We start from the raw sequence: 24,864 nt of genomic DNA, 5'->3' as shown, positions 1-24,864 counted from the left end.
CTTCACATTTCTCTTGGTAATCACAGCAGTCCTTTTAACATTTCTTGCAGTGCTGGTTTGTTGCTAATGTAATCCCTTAGCCTTTTTTTTTTGTCTGAAAAGCTCTTTATTTGACCTTCTATTTTGAATGATAGCCTTGCTGGGTAGAGTAGTCTTGGGTTCAGATCCTTGTTTTTCATGACGTTGATTACTTCATGCCATTCCCTTCTAGCCTGTAGTGTTTCTTGTGAAAAGTCAGCTGAGAGCCTTATGGGTTTTCCTTTGTAGGTAACCTGTTTCTTATCTCTTGCTGCTTTTAGGATTCTCTCTTTGTCTTTAATTTTTGGCAGTTTTATTACTATGTGTCTTGTTGTAGGCCTGTTTGGGTTCTTCTTACTTGGGTCTCTCTGAGCTTCTTGAACTTGAATGCCTTCTTCCTTCACCAAATTAGGGAAGTTTTCTGTCACTATTTCTTTGAATATATTCTCTAGCCCTCGCTTACTTTCTTCTTCTTCAGGGACTCCTATGATGCGAATATTATTCCGTTTCCAGTTGTGCCACTGTTCTCTTAAGCCCTCTTCCTGGTTTGTAATCGTTTTTTTTTTTGGTTTTCTAATTGGTTGATTTCTTCTAGCCTGTCTTCTAATTCACTGATCCGGTCCTCAGCTTCCCCTACTCTGCTTGTTAGACCTTCCAGTGTGTTTTTCATTTCTGATATGTCATTCTTCATCTCTTCCTGTTGGTTTTTCATTTCCAGCTGGTTTATTTGCAACATTTCTATGTCTTTACTCATGTTGCTCATGTCCTTACACATGCTGTTGAGCTTCTGCAACATCATGGCTCTAAATCCTAGTTCTGTTAACTTGCTTAACTGAACCTCTTCTGTTTCATCTTCTGTAGAGGTCTCTTGTTCTTTCATTTGGCTTTTGTTTCTGTTTCTCACCATTTTGGCTATCACAGTGGGCTTTGAAATCTGCCAAGTTTTCTCAGTGGGTGTTGGTGTTCTGCTGTTTGTGGCTCCCTCTCCTGGGTTTGGATGCGCCAGGTAGGACCCACTTTAAACACCACCGTCAAGGATTAGCTTTTCTGGTTAGTGTTGCACGCCCAGGGAATGGTAGTTATCCTCTAGCTTTTTTTTTGTTTTTTGTTTTTTGTTTTGCCTATAGGCTATTAGTAGAGGTCACCTGCAGACCCTTGGTTTCTGAGTTGCCTGAAAAACTCCCTCAGGTGCTCAGTGTAAGAGGATTTCCTGAGAGTGAGGCAGGTGTTCCTTGTTATTGGGCCTCAATTAGCATTTCAATGGCCACCAGGTGGGGTTGAATCTCTGAGGGAGGGGCCACCTTCTCTCCCCAGTGCCCTGAGAAGAAGTAAAATGACCTCAGTCCTGTGTGGCTGCACTCAGCAAAAGCTCCTAGCACCCTCCAAAATCCGAGTGTCCCCACACAGTTCTAGTCCCGTCTGCCTTCCCTCTGTCAGAGCCCAAGGTGAGTGGCTGCTGCCAATTTAGCCTCTGTCCAGACTCTGCGTCCTGGAGCCGTCTGGGACTTTTAACCTGAGGGCACGCTTCCAGCCAAGGGCAGCTGCGGCTGTGGCACCAGCTGAGGGGTTTGCACTCAGCAGAAGCCCCAGGACTTAGTCGTGGTAACGGGACACTGCAGAAGTGGCAGTAGTGTCCAGCACAGTCCTCTGGTCCCCGCGAGTTTGCGCAGCGCCCACCGAGGGCTTAGCACGCAGAGTTCGCGGGACTCAGCCTTGGTAGGAGAATCCCGCTGAGTCCCCTAGCCTCTGCGAGTCTGTGCGGCTCCAGTTGAGAACTTAGCAGGCTCCAGAGTTCCCAGGGCCCATGCCGGGTGGCAAGGGAGGCAGTAGAAGTAACTTCCCGCCGAGTTCCCTGGTCCCGCTGAGTCCCCTGGTCTCCGCAATTCTGTGCGGCTCCAGTGGAGAGATTCGCAGGCAACAGAGTTCCCAGGGCCCATGCAGGGTGGCAAGGGAGGCGGTAGGAGTAACTTCCAGCTGAGTTCCCTGGTCCCGCCGAGTTCCCTTGGGCCCGCGAGTCTGTGCGGCTCGAGCAGAGAGTTTAGCAGGCTACAGAGTTCCCAGGGCCCATGCAGGGTGGCTCGGGAGGGGGTAGCAGTAATTTCCCACTGAGTTCCCTGGCCCCTGTCCAGGCCTCTTCGGACCGTGGCCTCCCGGCCTCCTTTCGCGTCCTCGCAATCCTACCAGGATTGAGTAGGTGTTTATGGATAAGTGGTCCTCCAAGATGTCTTTTGGCTGCCCTTTCCTGACGATTTGTCTTTATTTTTGTTGTATATCCAGTTTGGTCTTGGGAGATGGTCTGTGTAGCTCCATTCACTTCACCGCCGTTTTTTCCAGGAAAACTAGAAAGACAGTTTAAAAGAACTGTGAGAAAGCTGGTAATGTAAGATATTTGCATCATAGGAGTCACTGAAGAAGAAGAAAATGAGCAAGTGTTAGAGAATATATTTGAAGAAATAGTGACTGAAAACTTTCATAACTTGGTGAAAGAAGAAGGCATTCAAGTTCAAGAAGCACAGAAAACATCAAGTAAAGAAAAAACCCAAACAGGCCCACACCAAGTCTCATAGTAATTAAAATGCCAAAAATTAAAGACAAAGAGAGAATCCTAAAGGCAGCAAGAGATAAGCAACAGGTTACCTACCAAGGAAACCCCATAAGGCTCAGCTGAATTCTCAACAGAAACACTACAGGCTAGAAGGGAGTGGCATGATGTAATCAAGGTCTTGAAAAACAAGGATCTGAATCCAAGACTACTCTACCCAGCAAGGCTATCATTCAAAATGAAAGGTCAAATAAAAAGCTTCTCAGACAAAAAAAAAAGGGGGGAGGGGTAAAGGAACATATTAACACCAAAGCAACACTGCAAGATATGCTAAAAGGACAGCTGTAACTAGTAGAAGTAAGAAAAAAAAATATAAGCACACTAAACAAAAATGGCAATAAATAAGTTTCTATCAATTATCACCTTAAATTGAATGGTTTGAATACTCCAATAAAAAGACACAGAGTAGCTGACTGGATAAGAAAGCGTGACTCACATATATGTTGTTTACAACAGATCCACCTAATAACAAAGACTCACATAGATTGAAAGTGAAGGGATGGAAAAAACCCTTTCAATCAAACAGAGAGGAAAAAAAGTTGAGGTAGCAATATTCATATCTGATAAAGCAGATTTCAAAAAGAAGGCCATAACTAGATACAAAAATGACCACTACATAATATTGAAAGGATCTATCCAACAGAAAGATATAACGTTGGTAAATATATATGCACCCAATATAGGAGCACCAACATATATTAAAAATCTTTTGGAGGGCTTCAAAGAAGAAATCAACAGCAATACAATCATAGCAGGAGACTTCAATATGCCGCTGACACCACTGGATAGATCTTCTAGACAAAAAATTTACAAGAAAATACACATTCTAAATGAAGCACTAGATCAAGTGGACTTAATCGATATCTACAGAGAATTTCACTTCAAAACTGCGAATTCACGTTCTTTTCAAGTGCAATTGGGACATTCTTAAAGAGATAACATTAGGACACAAACTAAGTCTCTACAAGTTCAAGAAGATTGAAATTATACAAATATCTTCTCAGATCACAATGACATTCAACTAGAAATCAATTGCAACAAGAACATGCAAAGATATTTGAGAACATGGAGGCTAAATAGCAGGTTATTGAACAATGAAACATGGAGATCAAGGCAAAAATTAAAAACTTCTTGCCCTGGCCGGTTTGGTTCAGCGGTTAGAGCGTCGGCCTGAGGTCCTGAGAGACCCGGGTTCGGTTCCCGCTAAGGGCACGTTCCTCGGTTGCAGTTTGTCCCCGGCCCTGGTCGGTTGTGTGGGTGGCAGCCACTCGATGTGTTCCTTTCACATCGATGTTTCTCTCTCTCTCTGTTCCTCTCTCTCCCTCCCACTCTACCTGAACAAAAAATGGAAAAATGTCCTCGGGTGAGGATAAAAAAAAAAAAAAAATTAAAAACTTCTTGAACCAATGAAAATGAACACACAACAACAAAAAATCTATGGGATGCAGTGAAAGCAGTTTTGAGAGGGAAGTTTATAGCGCTACAGGCCTACTTCAACAGCATAAAAAATTTCTAATAGGCTATTTAACCTGACAACTTAAAGAATTAAATAGCAAACAAAAAGAAAACCCCAGAGCAAGAAGAGGGAAGGATATAGTAAAGAACAGAGCAAAAATAAATGACACGAAGACAAACAAAACAAAACAAAACAAAAAACCCAACAATTCAAAGGACCAATGAGACAAAGAGCTGATTCTTTAAAAACATAAACAAGAGTTATGAACCCTTATCTAGACTCAACAAAAAACAAAGAGAGAGATCCCAAATACACAAAATCAGAAAAGAAAGAGGAGAAATAATAACTGACACCACAGAAATAAAACAGATTGTTAACAAATATTATGAACAATTATACGGCAACAAATTCGAAAATCTAAGTGAAATGGACCAATTTCTAGAAACACATAGTCTCCCAAAACTGAACCGGAAAAAGATAGAAAACTTGAACAGACCAATAACAGCTGAAGAAATTGAAGATGTAATCAAGACCCTTCGAGCAAACAAAAGCCCAGGACCGGACTGCTTCATGGGGAAATCTTACCGAACATTCAAAGAGGAACTAATACCCATTCTCCTCAAACTATTTTTAAAAACTCAAGAACAAGGAAGACTTCCAAACTCATTTTATGAGGCCAGCATAATTCTAATTGCAAAACAAGAAAAAGACACTACAAAGAATGAAAACTACAGACCAATATCCCTGATGAACATAGATGCCAAAATCCTGAACAAATACTAGCAAATCAGATCCAGCAATACACCAAAAAAATTATTCACCATGACCAACTGGAATTCATCCCAGGGATGCAAGGCTGGTACAATATTTGCAAATCACTAAATGTGATACACCACACAGACAAAATGAAAGACGAAAATCATATGATCATATCAATAGATGCTGAAAAAGCATTCAACGAAATCTAGCACCCATTTCTAATAAAAATGCTCAGCAATCAGGGAAGAGAGGTATCATATCTCAACATAATAAAAGGTGTACATGAAAGACCTACAGCTAACATCATACACAATGGGCAAAAATTAAAAGCATTTTTCTTAAGAACAGAAACAAGACAAGAATACCCACTTTGCCACTCTTTTATCACAGAGCACTAGTAGTCTTAGCCACAGTAATCAGAGATGAAGAAAAAATAAAAGGGATCCAAATTGGAAAGGAGGAAGTGAAACTGTCATTATTTTCAGATGACATAAAATTCTACTTAGAAAACCTCAAAGTCTCTTTCAAAAATTTACTAAACTTAATAAATGAATTTGGCAAAGTAGCAGGATCCAAAATTAATGTCAAGAAATTGATGGCATTCTTATACACCAATGATGAATTTACAAATGATAAACTAAAAATAATCTCATTTACCATCGCAGCAAAAATATATATATATTTATATAATATATAAATAATATATATATATATATATATATATATATATATATATATGATACCTAGGAATAAACTCAACCAAAGAAATAAAGGACCTATTCACAGAAAACTATAGGTCATTGAAAAAAGAAATAGAGAAAAATATTAAAAAAAATGGAAGCACATACCTTGTTTATGGATTGGAAAAATTAACCTCATTAAATATCCATACTACCCAAAGCAATCTATAGATTCAATGCAATCCCCATCAAAATACCAACGACATACTTCACAGAACTAGAACAAATACTTCAAAAGCTCATATGGAACCAGAAAAGTTTCTGAGTAGCCATAGAAATCTTGGGGAAAAAAAAAAGAACAAATTCAGAGGGATCACATTACCAAATTTCAGGTTATACTACAAAGTCACTGTAATCAAAACAGCTTGGTACTGGCACAAGAACTGGCAGATAGATCAATAGAACAGAATAGAGAATGCAGAAGTTGACCCAAGACAATATACTCAATTAATATTTGACAAAGGTGACAAGAGCATACAGTGGAGTAAAGACAGCCTCTTTAATAAATGGTGTTAGGAAAATTGGAGTTACATGAAGAAAAATGAAACTAGATGATCAACTTAACTCATACACAAAGAGCAAACTCAAAATAGATAAAAGACTTAAATGTGACTCATGAATTCATAAAAATCCTAGAAGAAAATGTAGGCAAAATTTTAGACATCATGCACAGCCGAATTTTCACTGATACATCCATGACTTAAGGCAACAGAAACAATGAAGAAAATGAACACACGGGACTACATCAAACTCAAAAGCTTCTGCACAGCAAAAGAAACAACCACCAAAATGAAAGACAACCCACTGTATGGGAGAGCATAATTTCCAATGATATATTAGATAAGGGGTTACTTTCCTATATATATAGAGAGAGTGCTCATACAACTCAACAAAATGGAAAACAAACAACCCAATTAACAAATGGGCAGAGAAACTAAATAGACACCTCTCCAAGCAGGACATAAAAATGGCCAAGAGACATATGAAGAAATGTTCAACATCATTAATCATTAGAGAGATGCAAATTAAAACAATGATGAGGTATCACCTCACACCTGTCAGTATGGCCGCCATCAAAGAATCATCAAACAACAAGTGTTGGAGAGGTTGTGGAAAAAAGGGGACTCTAGTACACTGGTGGTGGGAATGCAGATTGGTGCAGCCACTATGGAAAACATATGATGTTACCTCAAAAAATTAAAAATTGAACTTTTATTTGACCCAGTGATCCCACTATTAGGAATATACCCTAAGAAGCCTGAAACACCAATCAGAAAGAATATATGTACCCCCATGTTCATAGCAGCACTATTTACAATAGCTAAGATCTGAAAACAGGCCAAATGTCCATCAGTAGACTAATGGATAAAAAAGCTGTGGTACATGTACACAGTGGAGTACAATGGAGCTGTAAGAAAGAAAGATCTCTTATCCTTTGAGATGACCTGGAGGGACCTGGAGAATATTATCCTTAGCAAAACTAACAATGCAGGGAAAGACAAATATTGCATGATCTCACTTATTTGTGGAATATCATGAACATAACAGTCTGAGGAAGCGGTAGTATTAGATACGTGGAAGTGGGGTACAGACCAACAATCCCCAGAAGAGGGGCTGGGGGGAGAAATAAATCGCAGAACTTATATGCATCTAGGCTTGAACAACGGTGTTGGACAACAAAGCTGGGGACAGGACAGGCAGGGTGGAGGAGTGGGTTATCAGTGGGAAAAAAAGGAGAAACATCTGCAGTAAAAATAAATAAATAAATTTTTAAAAAGACCTAAAAAAAAAAAAAACCATAAAGGTGTTACTGTTTTTAATTTTTTTTCTACTAGTTTGGATTCATGTGACTCACAGCTCATGAATTAAGACTTACACTGATTGGGCCCCAAGTGTAAGGCAACTAAATTTCATTCTTATGTAGGCCTCTTAACTAAGGTGACTAAATAACTTCATTTTTATCATCAATGGACCTTCCTCAATACTTTTTTAATAATAGGTGAATTACCCGTAGAAGTAAAGGAATTTTGCCTAAGATTTTAGTTTCCCAACATGTTGGGAGGCATTTGCAGCTTCCAGTACTGGTATTTGCAGACATTTGCAGGCATTTGCATTTTCCATGTACCAATAACTGCAGGCATTTGCAGGTATTCGTGAGTCCAGTGAATAACGTTAATTTTGACTTCTGTAATAGCTGTCATGCCCACTATTGTACCGGTTCTCAGAGGGAGGGGGGAGAAAAAAGAGGATGGGGATTCTGTCTTTAAAATCAGACAAGCAAGAAGAATTGGGGCTGCTGTTCTGAGGGGAGACTATGCCTTTGGCAGTCAGCCAGTGAGAATAAAGCGCTTTTTCCCAATTTGGCTGTGCATCTCTTGTTATCTTGCTGACACATAATAACAACACCACTTCATGCTGGCTGTTTACTAAAAAATCTTTCTATCTTTTCCATGTCATGTAGAATAGGAAGCTAAAACCAAAAAACCAACTCATTTTTTACTTATAACAGCTCGTAAAGGGCACTAGTGATTCCTGTACTTCTCTTGTGTATGCTGGAGACCACTGGTCTCCACTAGTTTATGCTGGAGACAAAAGGGGCAAGTGAAGCACAGAGCAGTTAGATAGCCTGTTCAGGGTACAAGACATGAGTGGTTGATCTTAGTGCTGTACAAATCACTCTTCCATTTTGACTTTATTGAAACCCCCACCTTCCCTAAAGGGCTAAAAATACAAAGTACTCATTCCTAATTATCGGTCATTTTTCTTTGGTCTTCTAGCATTTGCCACTAAATGCAAGTACTCTATGGTCACCCACTATATCAATTAACAGCTAACCCTCAGATACCAATTAAACAATTAAACAACAAATCATCGGGGATGATTCCCAGCAAGAGCAGACCAAGGTTTTCCTCTCAATGTCTGGGGAAAAAGAGCAGAGCCTGTATAGAAGTAAATGGAGAGATCAAGGTCAATTTAATCTGATGAATAAACTTAAAAGGGAACATGGCATGAGATGGCTTGTCACCTAAGAAACTTAACCTCAGAAGTAACCTCCAGGCATAAGCATATAAGCTTGCTCCACTGTAACAAAGTCTCTGCAGGTACTCTAAAGACCAAGGCTAGAGCAGATCTTCAGAGATTGCCCATCACCCAGACAGAACCCAGAAAGCACTCTTGCTGTGGTGGAAGGCAGACTCTCTTCTAGATTGAGAATAATCTCTTCACACCCGTTCAAAAGGTGAGACTCAGGTAAGGGCAAGGTCCTAGCAGCTTTATCAAAGCAAATATGTTGTGTCTTCCTAGAATACATATAGCATTTCCGATGGCTGCATCCTTAAACACCCCTCCCCACCTTAGACCATTATGGTCTGCTACTAAAGCCTCCATTCCTTAACCAAGCTTGCTGGAAGCCAGGAACCATGGAAGGTAAGTGGTTAGTCCTCAACTCCAAACTAAAGTCTGCACAATACAGTAGAGGTTGGTCAGGCTGTAGCAGTATTAGCATTGCTCTATGCTGGAGACCAAAGGGATATGGAATTGAGGACAGGTGTGTCAAGGAACAGTGGCCATGCATAAAGAAGCAGCATGTGTAAAAATATGTACTTCAAGCTAGAAGACAGCCAAGAACAGAACATTCTATCCCTTCCTCTAGGTAAACCAACTGCTTAATACTCATCAGCATGGAGGGTGTTGCCCCAGAGTGTGTGAAGACCTTGAACCTCATTTCTACTGCTCCTCAGTATTTTTGACATTTCTGAGTCACAAAATCAATATTAAGCCCAGTAGCGGGGTGGAAAGAGAGAAACAGAACTAGTAAAGCAAATAGCACCATTCTCCAGAGAAAGTAAGTTTTGAGCTGAATTCTAGCAACAAATTAAATATTTAGATAACAAATAAAGGCAGTGGACTGTGAGTGGGGAGCAGGCATGTGCAGGAAGGGACTGTCACTGTCTCAGTGATAGGCAGATGCTTACAGGGGCTGGCATCCTGCCTATGTGGGTCTTCTCTTTTGTGGTTCCAGAAGCCTGACCTTGCTGTGTTTCAGCTCCTTCTCCTCTCCTTTTCCCCCTCTCACCACAACCAGAAAGAACGACAGATGGGCCCAGAACTTTACATGCCACACAGAAGAAGAAGCTATTTGAAGTATGAGACCCTTAGTTTTGTTAACAAAATCAGTAATCATTTTATGAATTAACTGCATTACTCACACAATCTAAGTGCTGTGAATGACACTGTATAAGACAGACATTTGTTCTTAAAGAATACAATCTCCCCAAAAAGTAAAATTTAACATAATGAAAATTAGTAGGAAAAGGTACAACACATTATGTATTGTTTTCCATTAGGCAAGGTCTTAAGTACTTTTCAGCTTTACGGGGTGTTTAACGAAGAGTCATACATGTACATGGGGACTGTGGATGCTTTGGAGGCAGTGGTGTTTTGGGTCAGTAGTTACAATCTCCAGGGCCTGTAAGAAGAAATGACCCTTCTGTGTGAGCCAGCCATGGGGCTTGAGTGGCTTAGCCCATGGAATTATGTCACAGCACTGACCTGAAGGAAGAAGACTTTCTTAATCTTTATGAAGTCTCAGTTTGGCCCACTATTGAAGTAGGGCATGCGATGGCACATACCTAGTGCCTGATAAACAGACTGATGGTGATGGTGCTCTAATGCAGACTTACTGCCCTTCTCTCATATGTGTTACAAAATATTGTTTAATCTCTAAAATTAAAGCATTTTTTAAAATTACATCTTAGCCCCCTTGTGAAGATATGATTATCAGTGCTCTTCAAACCCTTTGTATGTGGAGCTTCCAGGGGACGATCCACAGTGGGATATCAGTGAGGGTGCTTTATGAAGGAAGCTGCAGTGAAACTTCAGATGCCCTGTGCAGGGAGGGCGCACCCAGTGCAGGAGGGTGTGGCAGGCACAACCTAGTACTGGGAGAACATGAGCAGAACACAGCAAAGAGAAACAGAGTGCACATGGTACTTTTAGACCGCTTCAATGAGCCAGTTTACTTCTTGGTTTTACTTTGATCAGAAGTTCCATCCAAAAATAAGCATCATCAGGAGAGGAGATATACACAAATCATAAAAGAGCCCCTGTTAATACTGTGAAGAAGAGCATTGTCCGCTGTAGGCCTTGTCTCAAGGACCCCACCTCCCACAGGCAATCCCAGTTAAAGCCTCTACTGTTAAGGGCCTACACCTGTTGTTTGGGTGGGGTTATTTAGGCTGAAGTTTACATTGAAGGAAGCAGTCTTTTGTACTAATAGGCAATAACAGCCCATGGCCTCATTGTCATTTTCCTCTTCATGAGGTTATTTCCAGATTTTCTTTCCTGTTTGTTGGAACAGATAATATGCTGTCAAATGTCAGGCATTATGATGATATGTCTGTATGTATTGCAAAGGCTCTATACTACACAAAGAAGAATAGACATCTCAGGTCCATCCACGTGTTCAAAGCCCAGCCTATCAGTGACAGTGGTGTAAGAATGATTATTAAAACAGGTCACAGAATATGTCAGCGGTCAGAAGAAACTGCTGAGGTATCCATGCAAGAATAATGCAATCCCTACTCTTACCAAGTAACTATGAAAAGAGATGGGTTCTTATTATGTTTTAGGTAATTGGATACACTAAAGATAGCTATGGTCTTAAGACCTGAGTCTTGGAAAGAGGAGTCTATTGTGAAGGTGAGTGATGGAATGGATAGAAAAGAGACTGCCTGCAAGAAGATAATTAATGACCTCCAAGGGTTCCACATGGCTGTGTTGGCCCAGCACTGCAATGATGAGGGTATAGATGGCCATGCCTAGGACACGGTCATTGATAAAATGTGGCAAATAAGGAATAAGACATTATTAGAAATCACCTGAATAGTTGGAGTCAGGGTAACTGATACAGAGATAGCCAGAAATTAGAAGAAAGGGGCTGGTTGGAGGTTGGAAGAATGGCTAAGAGGTTAAATGTACAGTGCCTCTGTTACCGATGTCAAAAGGAGTGCTGAATGTCACTAAAAAATTGTCAGCTGGAGACACAGCTCTAGAAGAATTCTGCTGAGGGTTACTCTGTCTGACTTAGGAATTACTGTGTTTAACCAGAAAAACAAGGCCAATCTGTGGGGAACACCTCTATTTGTGGAGTAAGAAGACAGAAGAGGGTCAGGGAAATGTGGAGGCTGGATTGCTTAGCTCCATGTGAAAAGAACTGGATGGAAAGCTAGAATGGTCAGGCCAGGATAATCTGCAGGCTTGCTTTGTGTGTGTGTGTGTGTGCCCACACATACCACATACCCATTAATTGAACTGAAAATTACAAAAACTTTCCCTCTTAGTTTCTTTGCCTCTCTCCTGATGATGATGTAACTCCTTTTTCAGGCATTCTCTTCTGTCTCAGACATTTACACTAATGCTATTCAGCAACTGTCTTTTTGTTGTTGTTACAGTTATTTGGTTTTTTTAAATTTATTTTTATTGTTGAGAGTATTACATATGCGCCCCTCATTTTTCCCTCATCTCCCCCTCCACCTGGTTCCCACCCCACCCCAGGCCTTCACCTCTCTATTATCTGTGTCCATGTGCAATGCATATATGTATATATATTAGTTGGTTAATTTCCTCCCACCCCCACCCTCTGTTTTTTTGTTGTTTTTTATCCTCACTCGAGGACATTTTTTTCCATTTTTTGTACAGATAGAGTAGGAGGGAAAGAGAGAAACATCGATGTGAAAGGAACACATTGAGTGGTTGTCACCAGCATGACCCAATCAGGGCTGGGAACAAACTGCAACCGAGGTACCTGCCCCTAGTGGAAACCAAACCTAGGTCTCTCTGGACCGCAGGCTGACGCTCTAACTGCTGAGCCGAACTGGCCATAGGTCTGTTTTTTTAAAAGCAAACTGTCAGAGAATATAATGGTTAGGAGCCAGACCTTAGCTCTCAATTTTGGCTTTGCTGCTTGCTGCTATGTAAATAATCTAAGGTAGATCAGCCATCCTCCCCACACCACTCTGATCAACAGTAAAACTAGGGTAAAATACTTTGCCGAGTCATTAAAGTCAGATATAATATAAAGTTGTTTTCATAGCACCTGGCTCATAATGAACACTTAATAATTTGTATTTATTAAACATAGCCTATATTTACCTCTCTATTTTCTTAGTTTTTTCATCCTTTTTGTCTTTCTTCACCATCCCTGCAACTTTTCCCTTTCTTTTAGTTTAAACTCTGAGAAAAAAATCTTGGAATCAAAAATTTAAGAAACATAAATGGTATAATTACTTTTTCTTATTTTAAAAAGTAGGCTAGCCTGATTTTTTTCTGCCCAGCTCATTGCATCAAAATCAGGATCTTGAATTCCCATTAGAAATAGATTTTCTAATATGTACTTTAGAAGTGTTTTAATAGAATAGTAAGAATAAGTGCAATAATTAGATGCCCCAGAAAAATATTAGGAACTTTATAGCAAATAGCATGTAGTTTTGAAACAACAGAAGAATAGCAATTGCACATATTTACCCATTTGAACCTCAGAGTTTTAGTTGTTTTCAAATAGTATTAATGTTCTTCAGAATCTAGAACTTTGGAGAGGGGGTTATTGCATCATCTAACCTGAGCAGATTTCCACGAATTCCATAGTTTATGCATAAAGCACAAAATAAGAAACTAAAAGTGAGTCTTTTATAAATGGCTTGCAGAAAGGATTCAATTTTCAATCCTATGTGAAAGATAATTTCTTTCCTCGGCTTTTCTCATCACTGTCATGAACTTGAAGGTGTACAGTCCTGGAGAGAGTGTAGGAGGCTGGAGGCTGAAATCAAATCACTATCTTCTCCAACTCTGAGAAGAAACCCCTGCTTGGCAAAGAAGCTGTAGAGGAAATTCAAATGTCCATACTGCCCAATAAATATTAGCTTTGGAGGCAATCTGATGCTTCAGTATCTAAAACCAGGACCAATATCTTTCTTCCTGTGCTCACTAGGTGTCATGATAAACTGAGGGATGAGAGTGACTTAACTTCTTCATCCCAGGGACTCAGAGAATGTTGGATTTTTTTTTCTGTTTTTGCCACAGTGAGTTACAGGGCTTCCTGTGTATGAGCAGACATGGGAGAGGCCAGCATGGTGCAGAGGGCCAGGGAGCCAGATGTAAGCTTTAGAAGGTAAGTAGGGTATATTCATAGTAACAACCCCCCAACCACTTACAAGCCCCCATGCTTTCTTTATGCCACCTCTTACCTCCTCACACTTTTTAACTCCCTCCTACTTCCACCTCCAAAATTCAATACAAAAAAACTAAGAGAGTGGTAAATGTAAATTTTTTGTCAATGAGTTTGTAGAGACAAGACAAACATTCTAGTGGTGTTGGGAACTATAGCCGCCTTTGACCAAATTGGGAGAAAATTGTCCATGCCCTATGTTTTCACCAAGGTAATGGCCCTTTACCATCCAGAAGACTTTATAGTTGAAGCAGGTATTCTCTCACCTTTTTACAGATGCAGAAATTGAAGTGCAGAAATATTAAATGGCATAGTCAAGATCACAAAGTAGAAGGGAGAGCAAGAAACATATGCAGCTGTTCTGCCTCCTGGTTCTGACTCCCCCACATCTCAGTGCCTCTACAGAGGTAAGACATAGTAACCTGTTTAGGAAAGTACAGGCACAGAATGAGAAAGACAATTTCTTTTTCTCAGCTTTATTCACTCTTTCTAGATTCATCACCAGTGCTAGAAAATTCCTCAGCATGAGAATTTATAACCAGAGTTTCTTGGGGGATCCTCCCAGGGACTTAATTCTTTTGGGTGCTTCTGGAAGGCCATGACTGGAACTCCCTCTCTTTGTTGTCCTCCTTGTGACTTATGTTCTTGCCATGTTGGGGAATATTATCATTATTCTGGTGTCCCGTTTTGATCCCCAGCTCAACAATCCCATGTACATCTTCCTCAGCCACCTCCCCTTTCTTGACCTCTGCTATACCACCACCATGGTCCCTCACATGTTGTTCAACATGGGAAGCTCCAGGAAGACCATCAGCTATGGTGGCTGCATCTGCAGTATCTGATTTTCCACTGGTTGAGATGCACTGAATGCATCATCTTGGCTGCCATGGCCCTGGAACACTAGGTGGCCATCTGCAAGCCCCGGCGGTATAGTCTTATTATGTACCACCCTTTCTGTCAGCAGCTTGTAATCATGACCTGGCTAAGTGGCTTTGGCAACTGTCTAGTTCAGGTAGTCTTGGCAGTGCAATTGCCTTTCTGTGGGCAGCAGGTGCTAAACAACTTCTTCTGTGAGGTGCCAGCTTTGATCAAGCTGTCATGTGCTGACACAGCTGTGAATGATGCCACACTGGCTGTATTGGTGAACTTCTTCATGCTGGTCCTTCTAGCTTTCATCATTCTTTCCTATGACTTCATCACCCATGCAGTGTTCAGGATCCAGTCCTCCAAGGGATAGCACAAGGTTCTTGGAACCTGCTCCTCCCACCTGATGGTGGTCTCTCTCTTCTACCTTCCTGCCATCTATATGTACCTGCAGCCCCCTTCCAGCTACTCCCAAGAGCAGGGCAAGTTTATTTCCCTCTTCTATTCCAGAATCACTCCAACCCTCAATCTCTTTATCTACACCATTAGGAAGAAAGATATAAAGGGAGCTCTGAGAAAACTCCCAGCAAGGATGTGGAGGCTGTACAAAAGATGAAGACCTAATATGTGGTACTATCTATTAGTTACAGAGCACTAGGCAGGTGTATGGTGGGCTCAGAGAAACTTTCAATGAAGGAGCCAATAACCAAACAGTGCAAATATTTATAGAGATTTTAGGATTTACTCAAATCCCCTGTCCAAATCCTCACCTCCTCTGTGGTCGTAGTACCTCAGATTCCACATCTCCCAAAAGTATTTAATTATAAGAGGTCATACATTTTTCGGATTTTTTAAAAGAGAATTGTCATTTAATGAATATTTGAAATTCCTGATTCTTTCCCCTTCTAATTTTCTTATTTTTCTTCTTTTTTTTTCTAGTTGTCACTTTCTAATTTTCTTTCTTCCTTTCCCATTACTCCTAAGTATACATGATGTGAAACAGAAACACATCATTACTTATGTTTACCCCGGCCAGTTTTGCTCAGTGGTTAGAGCATTGGCTCATGAACCAGAATCATGGGTTTGATTCTGGTGAAGGGCACATACTTTGGTTGTGATTCAGTCACTGGCCCTGGTCAATGAGTCAATATGTGTGTCTCTCATTTTAATGTTTCTCTCTCTCCCTTTCTCCCTCCTGCTCTATTTGAGGAAAAATATCCTCAGATGAGAATTTTAAATTAAATAAAATAATAAATTTTAATTTTTCTTTATTGAAATTTTCATAAATTGTATATGACTTTTAAAAAATTCCAAAAATGAAGTAGATTACTTTCTTCTTCCCGTAAACTAAGATGATGTGGTGTGTGTGTGTTTGTATGTGTGTGTATGTGTTTTCTGTAGTTCAAATTTTGTTTTATAACAGTGTCCTCACCCTTGCCTGGGAACTAGAATAAACACATTTACCACAGGTGTATATAACTGCATTAGAGCCTATGGGTACAAATCAACAGCATATTCTATTATCTAAAACTAAGAATCTATTCTGGCCGAGAACACAAAATATACACACAATTGAACTTAAGGACAATATAACTTTAAATAACAAGGTCATTTTAATAGCTAATATTTGTAGAAATCTTCCAAGACACAGGTACTATATTAAGTATATTTTTATAATTATCTTATTTAAACCTCAAGCAACTTCAGAAAGTAATCACTATTATGATTACACTTTTTTGATTATTAGAGAGGTTGTGTTAACTTGGCCAAGGCCTCTCTGGTGACTGAGGGAACTGAGATCAGTACTAAAATTTATATGGCTACCTCCTTTGGTATAATAAAGCCATACAACTGGGATCTGATATTTGCATTTTTTAATGTTTTAGATTTATTTACACTTAATTTGTTGTTTTTCTTATCTCCCTGGTATGCATATTAAATATTAAGCAAGCATGTAAAGGCAAATATAAATATAATAATAAATATATGACAATTAGGACAAAATGGAAAACTGAAGTTTTACTAATTGTAAAGGTAAAAAAGAAATATAAATAAAAAAGATGCAAGATTTGATTTTAAAAATATGAAATACCTATGACTGTTTCTGGTACAAAAGCATTTTTCCTTAGGTTGCTATCAGAGTCTCTATGTACTAGCTAAAATTCTTCAGAACTACCTTAGTGAATATAATGACATATATGAGCTTTTCTTCTAACTTTTTCTGATAGCAGAGGCCAAGACACAATTCAATGAAAGCAATGTGACCTTGATCTGAAGAAAAACAATCCATTCATACAACTATGTAATGATCTGGCCTAATTCTAGTGCACATTTGAGAGTAGTACACATTTGAGAGTAGAGGTGACCTCAAAATCTCTTCAACCCCTTGCAGTGAGAGGTAGATACCATTAGAATAAAGTAAAAATAATATTCTAGATCTTCCAAGGTAAGATCATAAGAAATCTGGCTTCTTCCAGCTAGTAACACTCATTCTGGATCCCTCAGTCACCAAAGGAGATGTCTAACTACACTGAGACAGCCATGCTAAAGACACTGCAGATAGCTAAATGTCCTCGACAGTCTTACCAGGAGCTATTCTTAGACCCTTCTGACCAGCCCACCAGTTAAATACCACCCAGTAACCTCAATAAAAGGGCAGAAGAATCTCTTAGCTAAACTATGTCCAAATTTGTAACTCGCAAAATAGTGAAATATAATAAAATGGTTGTTATTCTAAGTCACTAGGTTTAGGGGTGGTTTGGCAGGCAACAATAGATAGCTGGGCCACCAAAACCCCCCAGAATATTAAATATCAGAATTATGTAAAACCACAAGGTATGCATGGTGAATTTCCCGGAAGCATCAAAGTTGTTTTAAGGGAAAATATTTAAATAATGCAACTGATAATGAGATTAAAGTATGCTTTCATTATAAACTGACATCATAGTAGAAAATGTGGATATATTTTTATAATGAAATCCGACTTCAAATATTTTGTGTAATTATTGTGCTATGCTCTGTATTATAGTAAGGTCCCTGAAATTCACTTTCCTTTGGTTCTATGAGTACTTTGTGCAAAAGTGTGAAAAGCACTCATGAAGAGGAATGAACACAATGCATACTCTATAGGCACTATTTTAAAAATAGCATTTTTGCAGAAGTTGATTCAAAACATAATGTTCTAATGAAGCATCTTTTTTCCAGTAATGAGAAAACTACATTTTTCATTCTATATAAAGTTCAGCAAAATTCTTTAGGATGAATTTAACCATCTTATGCCATGTCACATGAACATATAAGTCTTGCTACCCTCACTTTATTCTGGGGTGGAGGCACAGTTAAGTATGTCTTTATAGTGTTTCTCTAAGTGCATGTTTTATCAAGAGTTTTGAGACAGACCCTTTAGAATGCAATGCTATAATACAATGTAGAGCATGGTTCATGTGAACATTTTTATACTTATTACATTTAACCATCTTGAGAACATAGTAACAACCAATGACACTGAGTGATTTTGAATAGAAGTTCCTGTCAGTGCATTATGAGAATTCTTTCTTTTATTCCCTAAGGTCAAGTTACTACAAAACATGTGAAACACACAGCAAGAAAACAAGAATCATGACCTTAATCTCAAGTTTATTAAAATGTATTATCTTCTTTCTTTTAACCTCCAATCCCATCTGCTGCATGATTTCCTCGATGAACTAAAAGTGTCAAAAATTCTTCTACTGCTATTTTCTCACTCCCAGCTCCTGAAACCTCTTTTAATTACCCCGTGGCACATACACTCAATTCTCATGTTTGTTTATAAACATACTCCATGTTAAATAATCTGTGCCAGCTATGAAGCTATTGTCTCTCGACATCAAGTTGATTCCTGTATTCCTCTTTGTGACACAGACATGGACTCCGAGAAAAAAACTTCTCTTTGTTGGTTGCTTCCTGTAAACTATTCTAGTTGGAGACACTGCAGTCAATCTGCCAAGCTGAAAAAAAGAGAACTTACTTCATCTAGTTTTCCTTTGTCTGGGCGCCACCTCAGCAATGCTGCTTCACCTTGGTGGTGGCAGTTCATTCCAGAGACAGAAGCTGACTCTGGTTTGCAACACCTACACAACCAGCCTTCATTCTCTTCAGGCCACCAACATCAGCTAAGCAGTGCTCTCTTCTCAAAAGCTGGGAATCAAATCAATGTTCCAAATGTCCCAAGTTCCAGTAATCCAATCTGCTTGCTGAAGTCACTCTCTCCAGGAAACTGGTTTTTCCTATATTTTCAGGTAACCAATCCCTAAAAAAATGAAAAGAAAAAATAATAATTTTGTGCCCTTTAGTTGGTTTTGACTACTGATGAGTGATGTTCACAGTGTCCTGTCCTCAACAGCCCTGCTCAGTACATTTATGCCTATGACCTCTTGTATGAAGTCAATAAATTTCATATTTGGTCTTCCTCTTTTCCTGCTGCATTCTATTTTTCCCAATATTATTGTCTTTTTCAAAGAACTCTGTTATCTCATGATGTGCCTGGTGTAACAGCCTCAGTCTTGACATTTTTGCCTCTAATAATATCTTAGTTTGCTCTAAAGCCCTTGTTTATTTTTCTGATGGTCCAGGGTCTCCATAGAGCTATCCTATAATACCATATTTCAAAAGAATAAATCTTTTTGTATCAGAGTTTTTCACTGTTCAACTTTCACATTTGTTCATAGTAATTGGACATTTGAGGGCATGAATGATCTTAGCCATGGTCCCTAATGATACATCTTTGCTCTTTGTGATCTTTCTTAATTCTTCCATTGCTGCCCTTTTAAGTCTCAGCCTTCTCTCAATTTCTTGGCTTCAGTCTCCATTTAAATTGATTAAAGCAACATAAGAAAGAGCTTTAACAATTTAGATGTCTTTTATTGTCTATCTTAAAGTTATGTGTTTCTGCTGGAATTCAAAAAAATCCAGCACCATTTCTGATAAAAACAACCTGCAATGTGAGAATAGACAACTTGTATCTCATCATAAAGGACATATATGACTTACAGCCAACATCATACTCAATGGGCAAAAACTAAAAGCACTTCCCTTGAGAACAGAAACTAAACAGAGATATCCACTTTTGTCACTCTTAGTTAACACTATTGGAAGTCTTAGCCACAGCAATTAGATAAGGAAAAAAATAAGAGATCCAAAGTAAGAAGGAGGAAGTAAAACTGTCGTTATTTGTAGAAGATATGATATTGTGCATAGAAAGCACTAAAGACTCCATGAAAGTCTACTAGGTTCAATAAATGAATTTTGCAAAGTCATAGGATACAAAATTAATATCAAGAAATTGGCAGCATTCTCTTGCACCAACAATGAATTCATAAAAAGAGAAACTAGAACAGCAATACCATTTACTATCATGGCAAAAATACTAAAGTACCTAAGAATAAAGTTAACCAATTAAGTAAAAGACCTCTTCACAGAAAACTACTGGTTATTGAAAAAAGAAATAGAAGATATAAAAAGTGGAAGCATATACCTTGTTCATGAAGTGGAAGAATTAACATCATTAAAATGTCCATACTAACCAAAGCAATCTGTGTATATTCAATGTAATTCTCATCAAAATAACAATCACATATTTCACAGAACTAGAACAAATACTCCAAAAGTTTATATGGAACAAAACAAAAAAATCCCAAACAGCTACAAAAATCTTAACAACAACAACAAAAAAAACAAAGTAGGAAAGATCACAATACCAGATATCAGGTTATAATACAAAGCCATGGTAATTAAAACATCCTAGTACTGGCACAAGAACAGGCATATAGATCAATGGAACAGAACAGTGAACCCAGAATTGACCCAAGTCATTATGCTCAATTAATATTTGATAGAGGTGACAAGAGCATACAATGGAGTAAAGACAGTCTCTTTAATAAATGATGTTGGGAAAATTGGACAGCTACATGCAAACAAATGAAACTACACCATCAACATACACCATGCACAAGAATAAACTCAAATGGATAAAAGACTTAAAAGTGAGTCTTAAATCCATAAAAATCCTAGAAGAAAATATAGGCAACAAAATTTGAGACATCATATGCAGGAGAATTTTCACTGATACAACTTCAAAGCAAGAGAAAAAAAAGAAAAAAAAGAAACACATGAAGTTATATCAAACTAAAGAGCTTTTCTGCACAGCAAAGGAAACAACCATCAACATGAAAAGGGAACCCACTATATGCAAGAGCATATTGCCAAATATACATTAGAAAAAGGGTTGATGGAGAAAATGGCGGTGAAGTGAATGGAGCGACACAGACCATCTCCCAAGACCAAACTGGATTTACAACGAAAATAAAGGAAAATCATCAGAAAAGGGCAGCCAAAAGACATCTTGGAGGACCACTTAACCAGAAACACCCACTCAATCCTGGTAGGCTTGCGAGGACAAGAGAAGGGACCGAGAGCCCAGGGTCCGCAGCGGCCTGGGCAGGGGCCAGGGAATTTGGCTGGAAGTTACTGCTACTGCCTCCCTTCCCACCCTGCATGGGCCCTGGGAACTTTGTAGCCGGCTAAACTCTCCGCTGGAGCCGCAGACTCGCGGGCCCCAGGGAACTCGGCGGGACCAGGGAACTCGGCGGGAAGTTCCTCCTACCATCACCCTTGCCACCCTGCATGGGCCCTGGGAACTCTGCAGCCTACTAAACTCTCCGCTGGAGCCGCACAGACTCGCGGGCCCCAGGGAACTCGGCCGGAGTAGGGAACTCGGCTGGAAGTTATCCTACCGCCTCCCTTCCCACCCTGCATGGGCCCTGGGAACTCTGCAGCCTGCTGAACTCTCCACTGGAGCCGCACAGACTCACGGAGACCAGGGTACTCGGCGGGACCAGGGATCTCGGTTGGAAGTTAATCCTACCGCCTCCCTTGCCACCCTGCATGGGTCCTGGGAACTCTGTAGCCTGCCAAACTCTCTGCTGGAGCCGCACAGATTCGCGGGCCCCAGGGAACTCGGCGGGACCAGGGAACTAGGCGGGAAGTTACTCCCACTGCCTCCCTTGGCACCCTGCATGGGCCCTGGGAACGCTGTAGCCTGCTAAGCTCTCGGCGGGCGCCACACAGACTCCCGGAGACTAGGGGACTGGCAGGATTCTGCTACCAAGGCTGAGTCCTGCAAACTCTGCGTGTTAAGCCCTCGGCGGGCGCCGAGCAAACTCGCATGGACCAGGGGACTGTGCTAGACGCTACTGCCACCTCTGCAGTGTCCTGCTACTGCGGCTCAGTCCTGGGGCTTCTGCAGAGTGCAACCACCTCAGCTGGTGCCACAGCCGCAGCCGCCCTTGGCTGGAAGCAGCGCCCCCGGATTAAAAGTCCCAGGTGGCTCCAGGTTGCAGAGTCCGGACAGAGGCTAAATTGACAGCAGCCACTCACCTTGGGCTCCAGCGGAGGAAAGGCAGACTGGACTGGAACTGTGTGGGGACACTCGGGTTTTGGAGGGTGCTAAGAGCTTTCGCTGAGTGCAGCCACGCAGGACTGGTCATCTTACTTCTTCTCAGGGCCCTGGGGAGAGACGGTGGCCCCTCCCTCAGAGATTCAACCCCACCTGGTGGCCACTGAAATGCTAATTGAGGCCCATTAACAACAAACACCTGCCTCACTCTCAGGAAATCCTCATACACTGAGCACCTGAGGGAGTTTTCCAGGCAACTCAGAAACCAAGGGTCTGCAGGTGACCTCTACTAATAGCCTCCAGGCAAAAAAGAAGCTAGAGGATAACTACCATTACCTGGGTGTGCAACACTAACCAGAAAGGCTAAGACTTGACGGTAGTGTTTAAAGTGGGTCCTACCTGGTGCATCCAAACCCAGGAGAGGGAGCCACAAACAGCAGAACACCAACACCCACTGGGAAAACTTGGCAGACTCCAAAGCCCACTGTGATAACCAAAATGGTGAGAAACAGAAACAAAAGCCAAATGAAAGAACAAGAGACCTCTACAGAAGATGAAATAAATGAGGTGTAGTTAAGCAAGTTAACAGAACTAGAATTTAGAGCCATGATGTTTCAGAAGCTCAACAGCATGTGTAAGGACATGAGCAACATGAAGACACATAGTAATCAAACTGCCAAAAATTAAAGACAAAGAGAGAATCCTAAAAGCAGCAAGAGATAAGCAACAGGTTACCTACAAAGGAACCCCCATAAGGCTCTCAGCTGACTTTTCACAAGAAACACTAAAGGCTAGAAGGGAATCGCATGAAGTAATCAAAGTCATGAAAAACAAGGATCTGAACCCAAGACTACTCTACCCAGCAAGGCTATCATTCAAAATAGAAGGTCAAATAAAGAGCTTTTCAGACAAAAAAAGACTAAGAGAATACATTAGCACCAAACCAGCACTGCAAGAAATGTTAAAAGGACTGCTGTAATTACCAGGAGAAATGGGAAGGAAAATAGAACCACACTAAACAAAAATGGCAATAAATAAGTACATATCAATACCCACCTTAAATGTAAATAGACTGAATGCTCCCATAAAAAGACACAGAGTAGCTGATTGGATAAGAAAGCATGACTCATCTATATGTTGTTTAAAAGAGACCCACCTCACAACAAAAGCCTCACATAGACTGAAAGTGAAGGGATGGAAAAAAATCTTTCAAGCAAATGGAAAAGAAAAAAAAGCTGGGGTAGCAATACTCATATCTGATGAAATAGAATTCAGAATGAAGGCCATACCTAGAGACAAAGAAGGCCACTACGTAATATTGAAAGGATCTATCCAACAGGAATATATAACCTTGATAAACATATATGCACCCAATATAGGAGCACCAAAATATATTAAAAAACTATTGGAGGACTTCAAAGGAGAAATCGATAGCAATACAATCATAGCAGGGGACTTCAACACCCCGCTGACATCACTGGATAGATCCTCTAGACAAAAAATTAGCAGGAAACAAAGACTCTAAATGAAGCACTAGACCAAATGGATTTAATAGATATCTACAGAGAACTACAACACAAAACTACAGATTTCACATTCTTCTCAAGTGCACATGGGACATTCTCAAAGACAGACACATGTTAGGGCACAAACTAAGTCTCTACAAGTTCAAGAAGATTGAAATTATATCAAGCATCTTCTCAGATCACAATGGCATGAAATTACAAATCAATTTCAAGAAGAACATACAAAGACATTTGAACACATGTAAGCTAAATAGCATGTTATTAAACAATGAATGGGTCACCGAGGAGATCAAGGAAGAAATCAAAAACTTCCTGGAGACCAATGAAAATGAGGACACAACAATACAAAATCTATGGGATGCAGCGAAAGCAGTTCTGAGAGGGAAGTTCATAGCACTACAGGCCTACCTCAAAAAAGAAGAAAAATGTCTAATAGACTACCTAACCTCACAACTTAAAGAACTAGAGAGTAAACAAAAAGAAAACCCCAGAGCAAGTAGAAGGAAGAAAATAGTAAGGATCAGAGCAGAAATAAACGCCATAGAGACCAAAAAAAAAAAAAAAACAATTCAGAGGATCAATAAAAAAAAGAGCTGGTTTTTCCAAAAAGATAAACAAGATTGATGGACCCTTAGCTAGACTCACCAAGAAACAAAGAGAGAGAACCCCAATATAGAAAATCAGAAATGAAAGAGGAGAGATAACAACTGACACCACAGAAATACAAAAGATTGTTAACAAGTACTATGAACAATTATACGGCAACAAATTCAAAAATCTAAGCGAAATGGACAAATTTCTAGAAACACATAGTCTCCCAAAACTGAATCAGGAAGAGATAAAAAAACTTGAACAGACCAATAACAACAGAAGAAATTGAAGATGTAATCAAGACTCTCCCAGCAAACAAAAGCCCAGGCCCGGATGGCTTCACGGGGGACTTTTACCAAACATTCAAAGAAGAACTAATACCCATTCTCCTCAAACTAACTATTTCAAAAATTCAAGAAGAAGGAAGACTTCCAAACTCGTTTTATGAAGCCAGCATAATTCTAATTCCAAAACCAGAAAAAGACACAACAAGGAAAGAAAACTACAGGCCAATATCCCTGATGAACATAGATGCCAAAATCCTGAACAAAATACTAACAAATCGAATCCAGCAATACACCAAGAAATTTATCCACCTTGACCAAGTGGGATTCATCCCAGGGATGCAAGGCTGGTACAATATTCACAAATC

General features: G+C 39.9%; 1 protein-coding gene across 1 annotated transcript; it reads left to right on the top strand.

Annotated features, from left to right (window-relative positions):
- Nucleotides 1-14,323: 14,323 nt before the first annotated feature.
- Nucleotides 14,324-15,279, top strand: LOC118643515 (olfactory receptor 2B11). The gene is given in 2 exon segments (XM_036281623.1): nucleotides 14,324-14,624; nucleotides 14,627-15,279. Coding segments are annotated over 2 exon segments (954 nt in total).
- The last annotated feature ends 9,585 nt before the right edge of the window (nucleotides 15,280-24,864 follow it).

Source organism: Molossus molossus, unplaced genomic scaffold (assembly GCF_014108415.1).
Source record: "Molossus molossus isolate mMolMol1 unplaced genomic scaffold, mMolMol1.p scaffold_m16_p_4, whole genome shotgun sequence".
In the NCBI taxonomy this organism is placed as follows: Eukaryota; Metazoa; Chordata; class Mammalia; order Chiroptera; family Molossidae; genus Molossus; species Molossus molossus.
The sequence above is the reverse complement of the archived record's forward strand: the minus strand, read 5'-3'. Positions and strand labels throughout refer to the sequence as shown.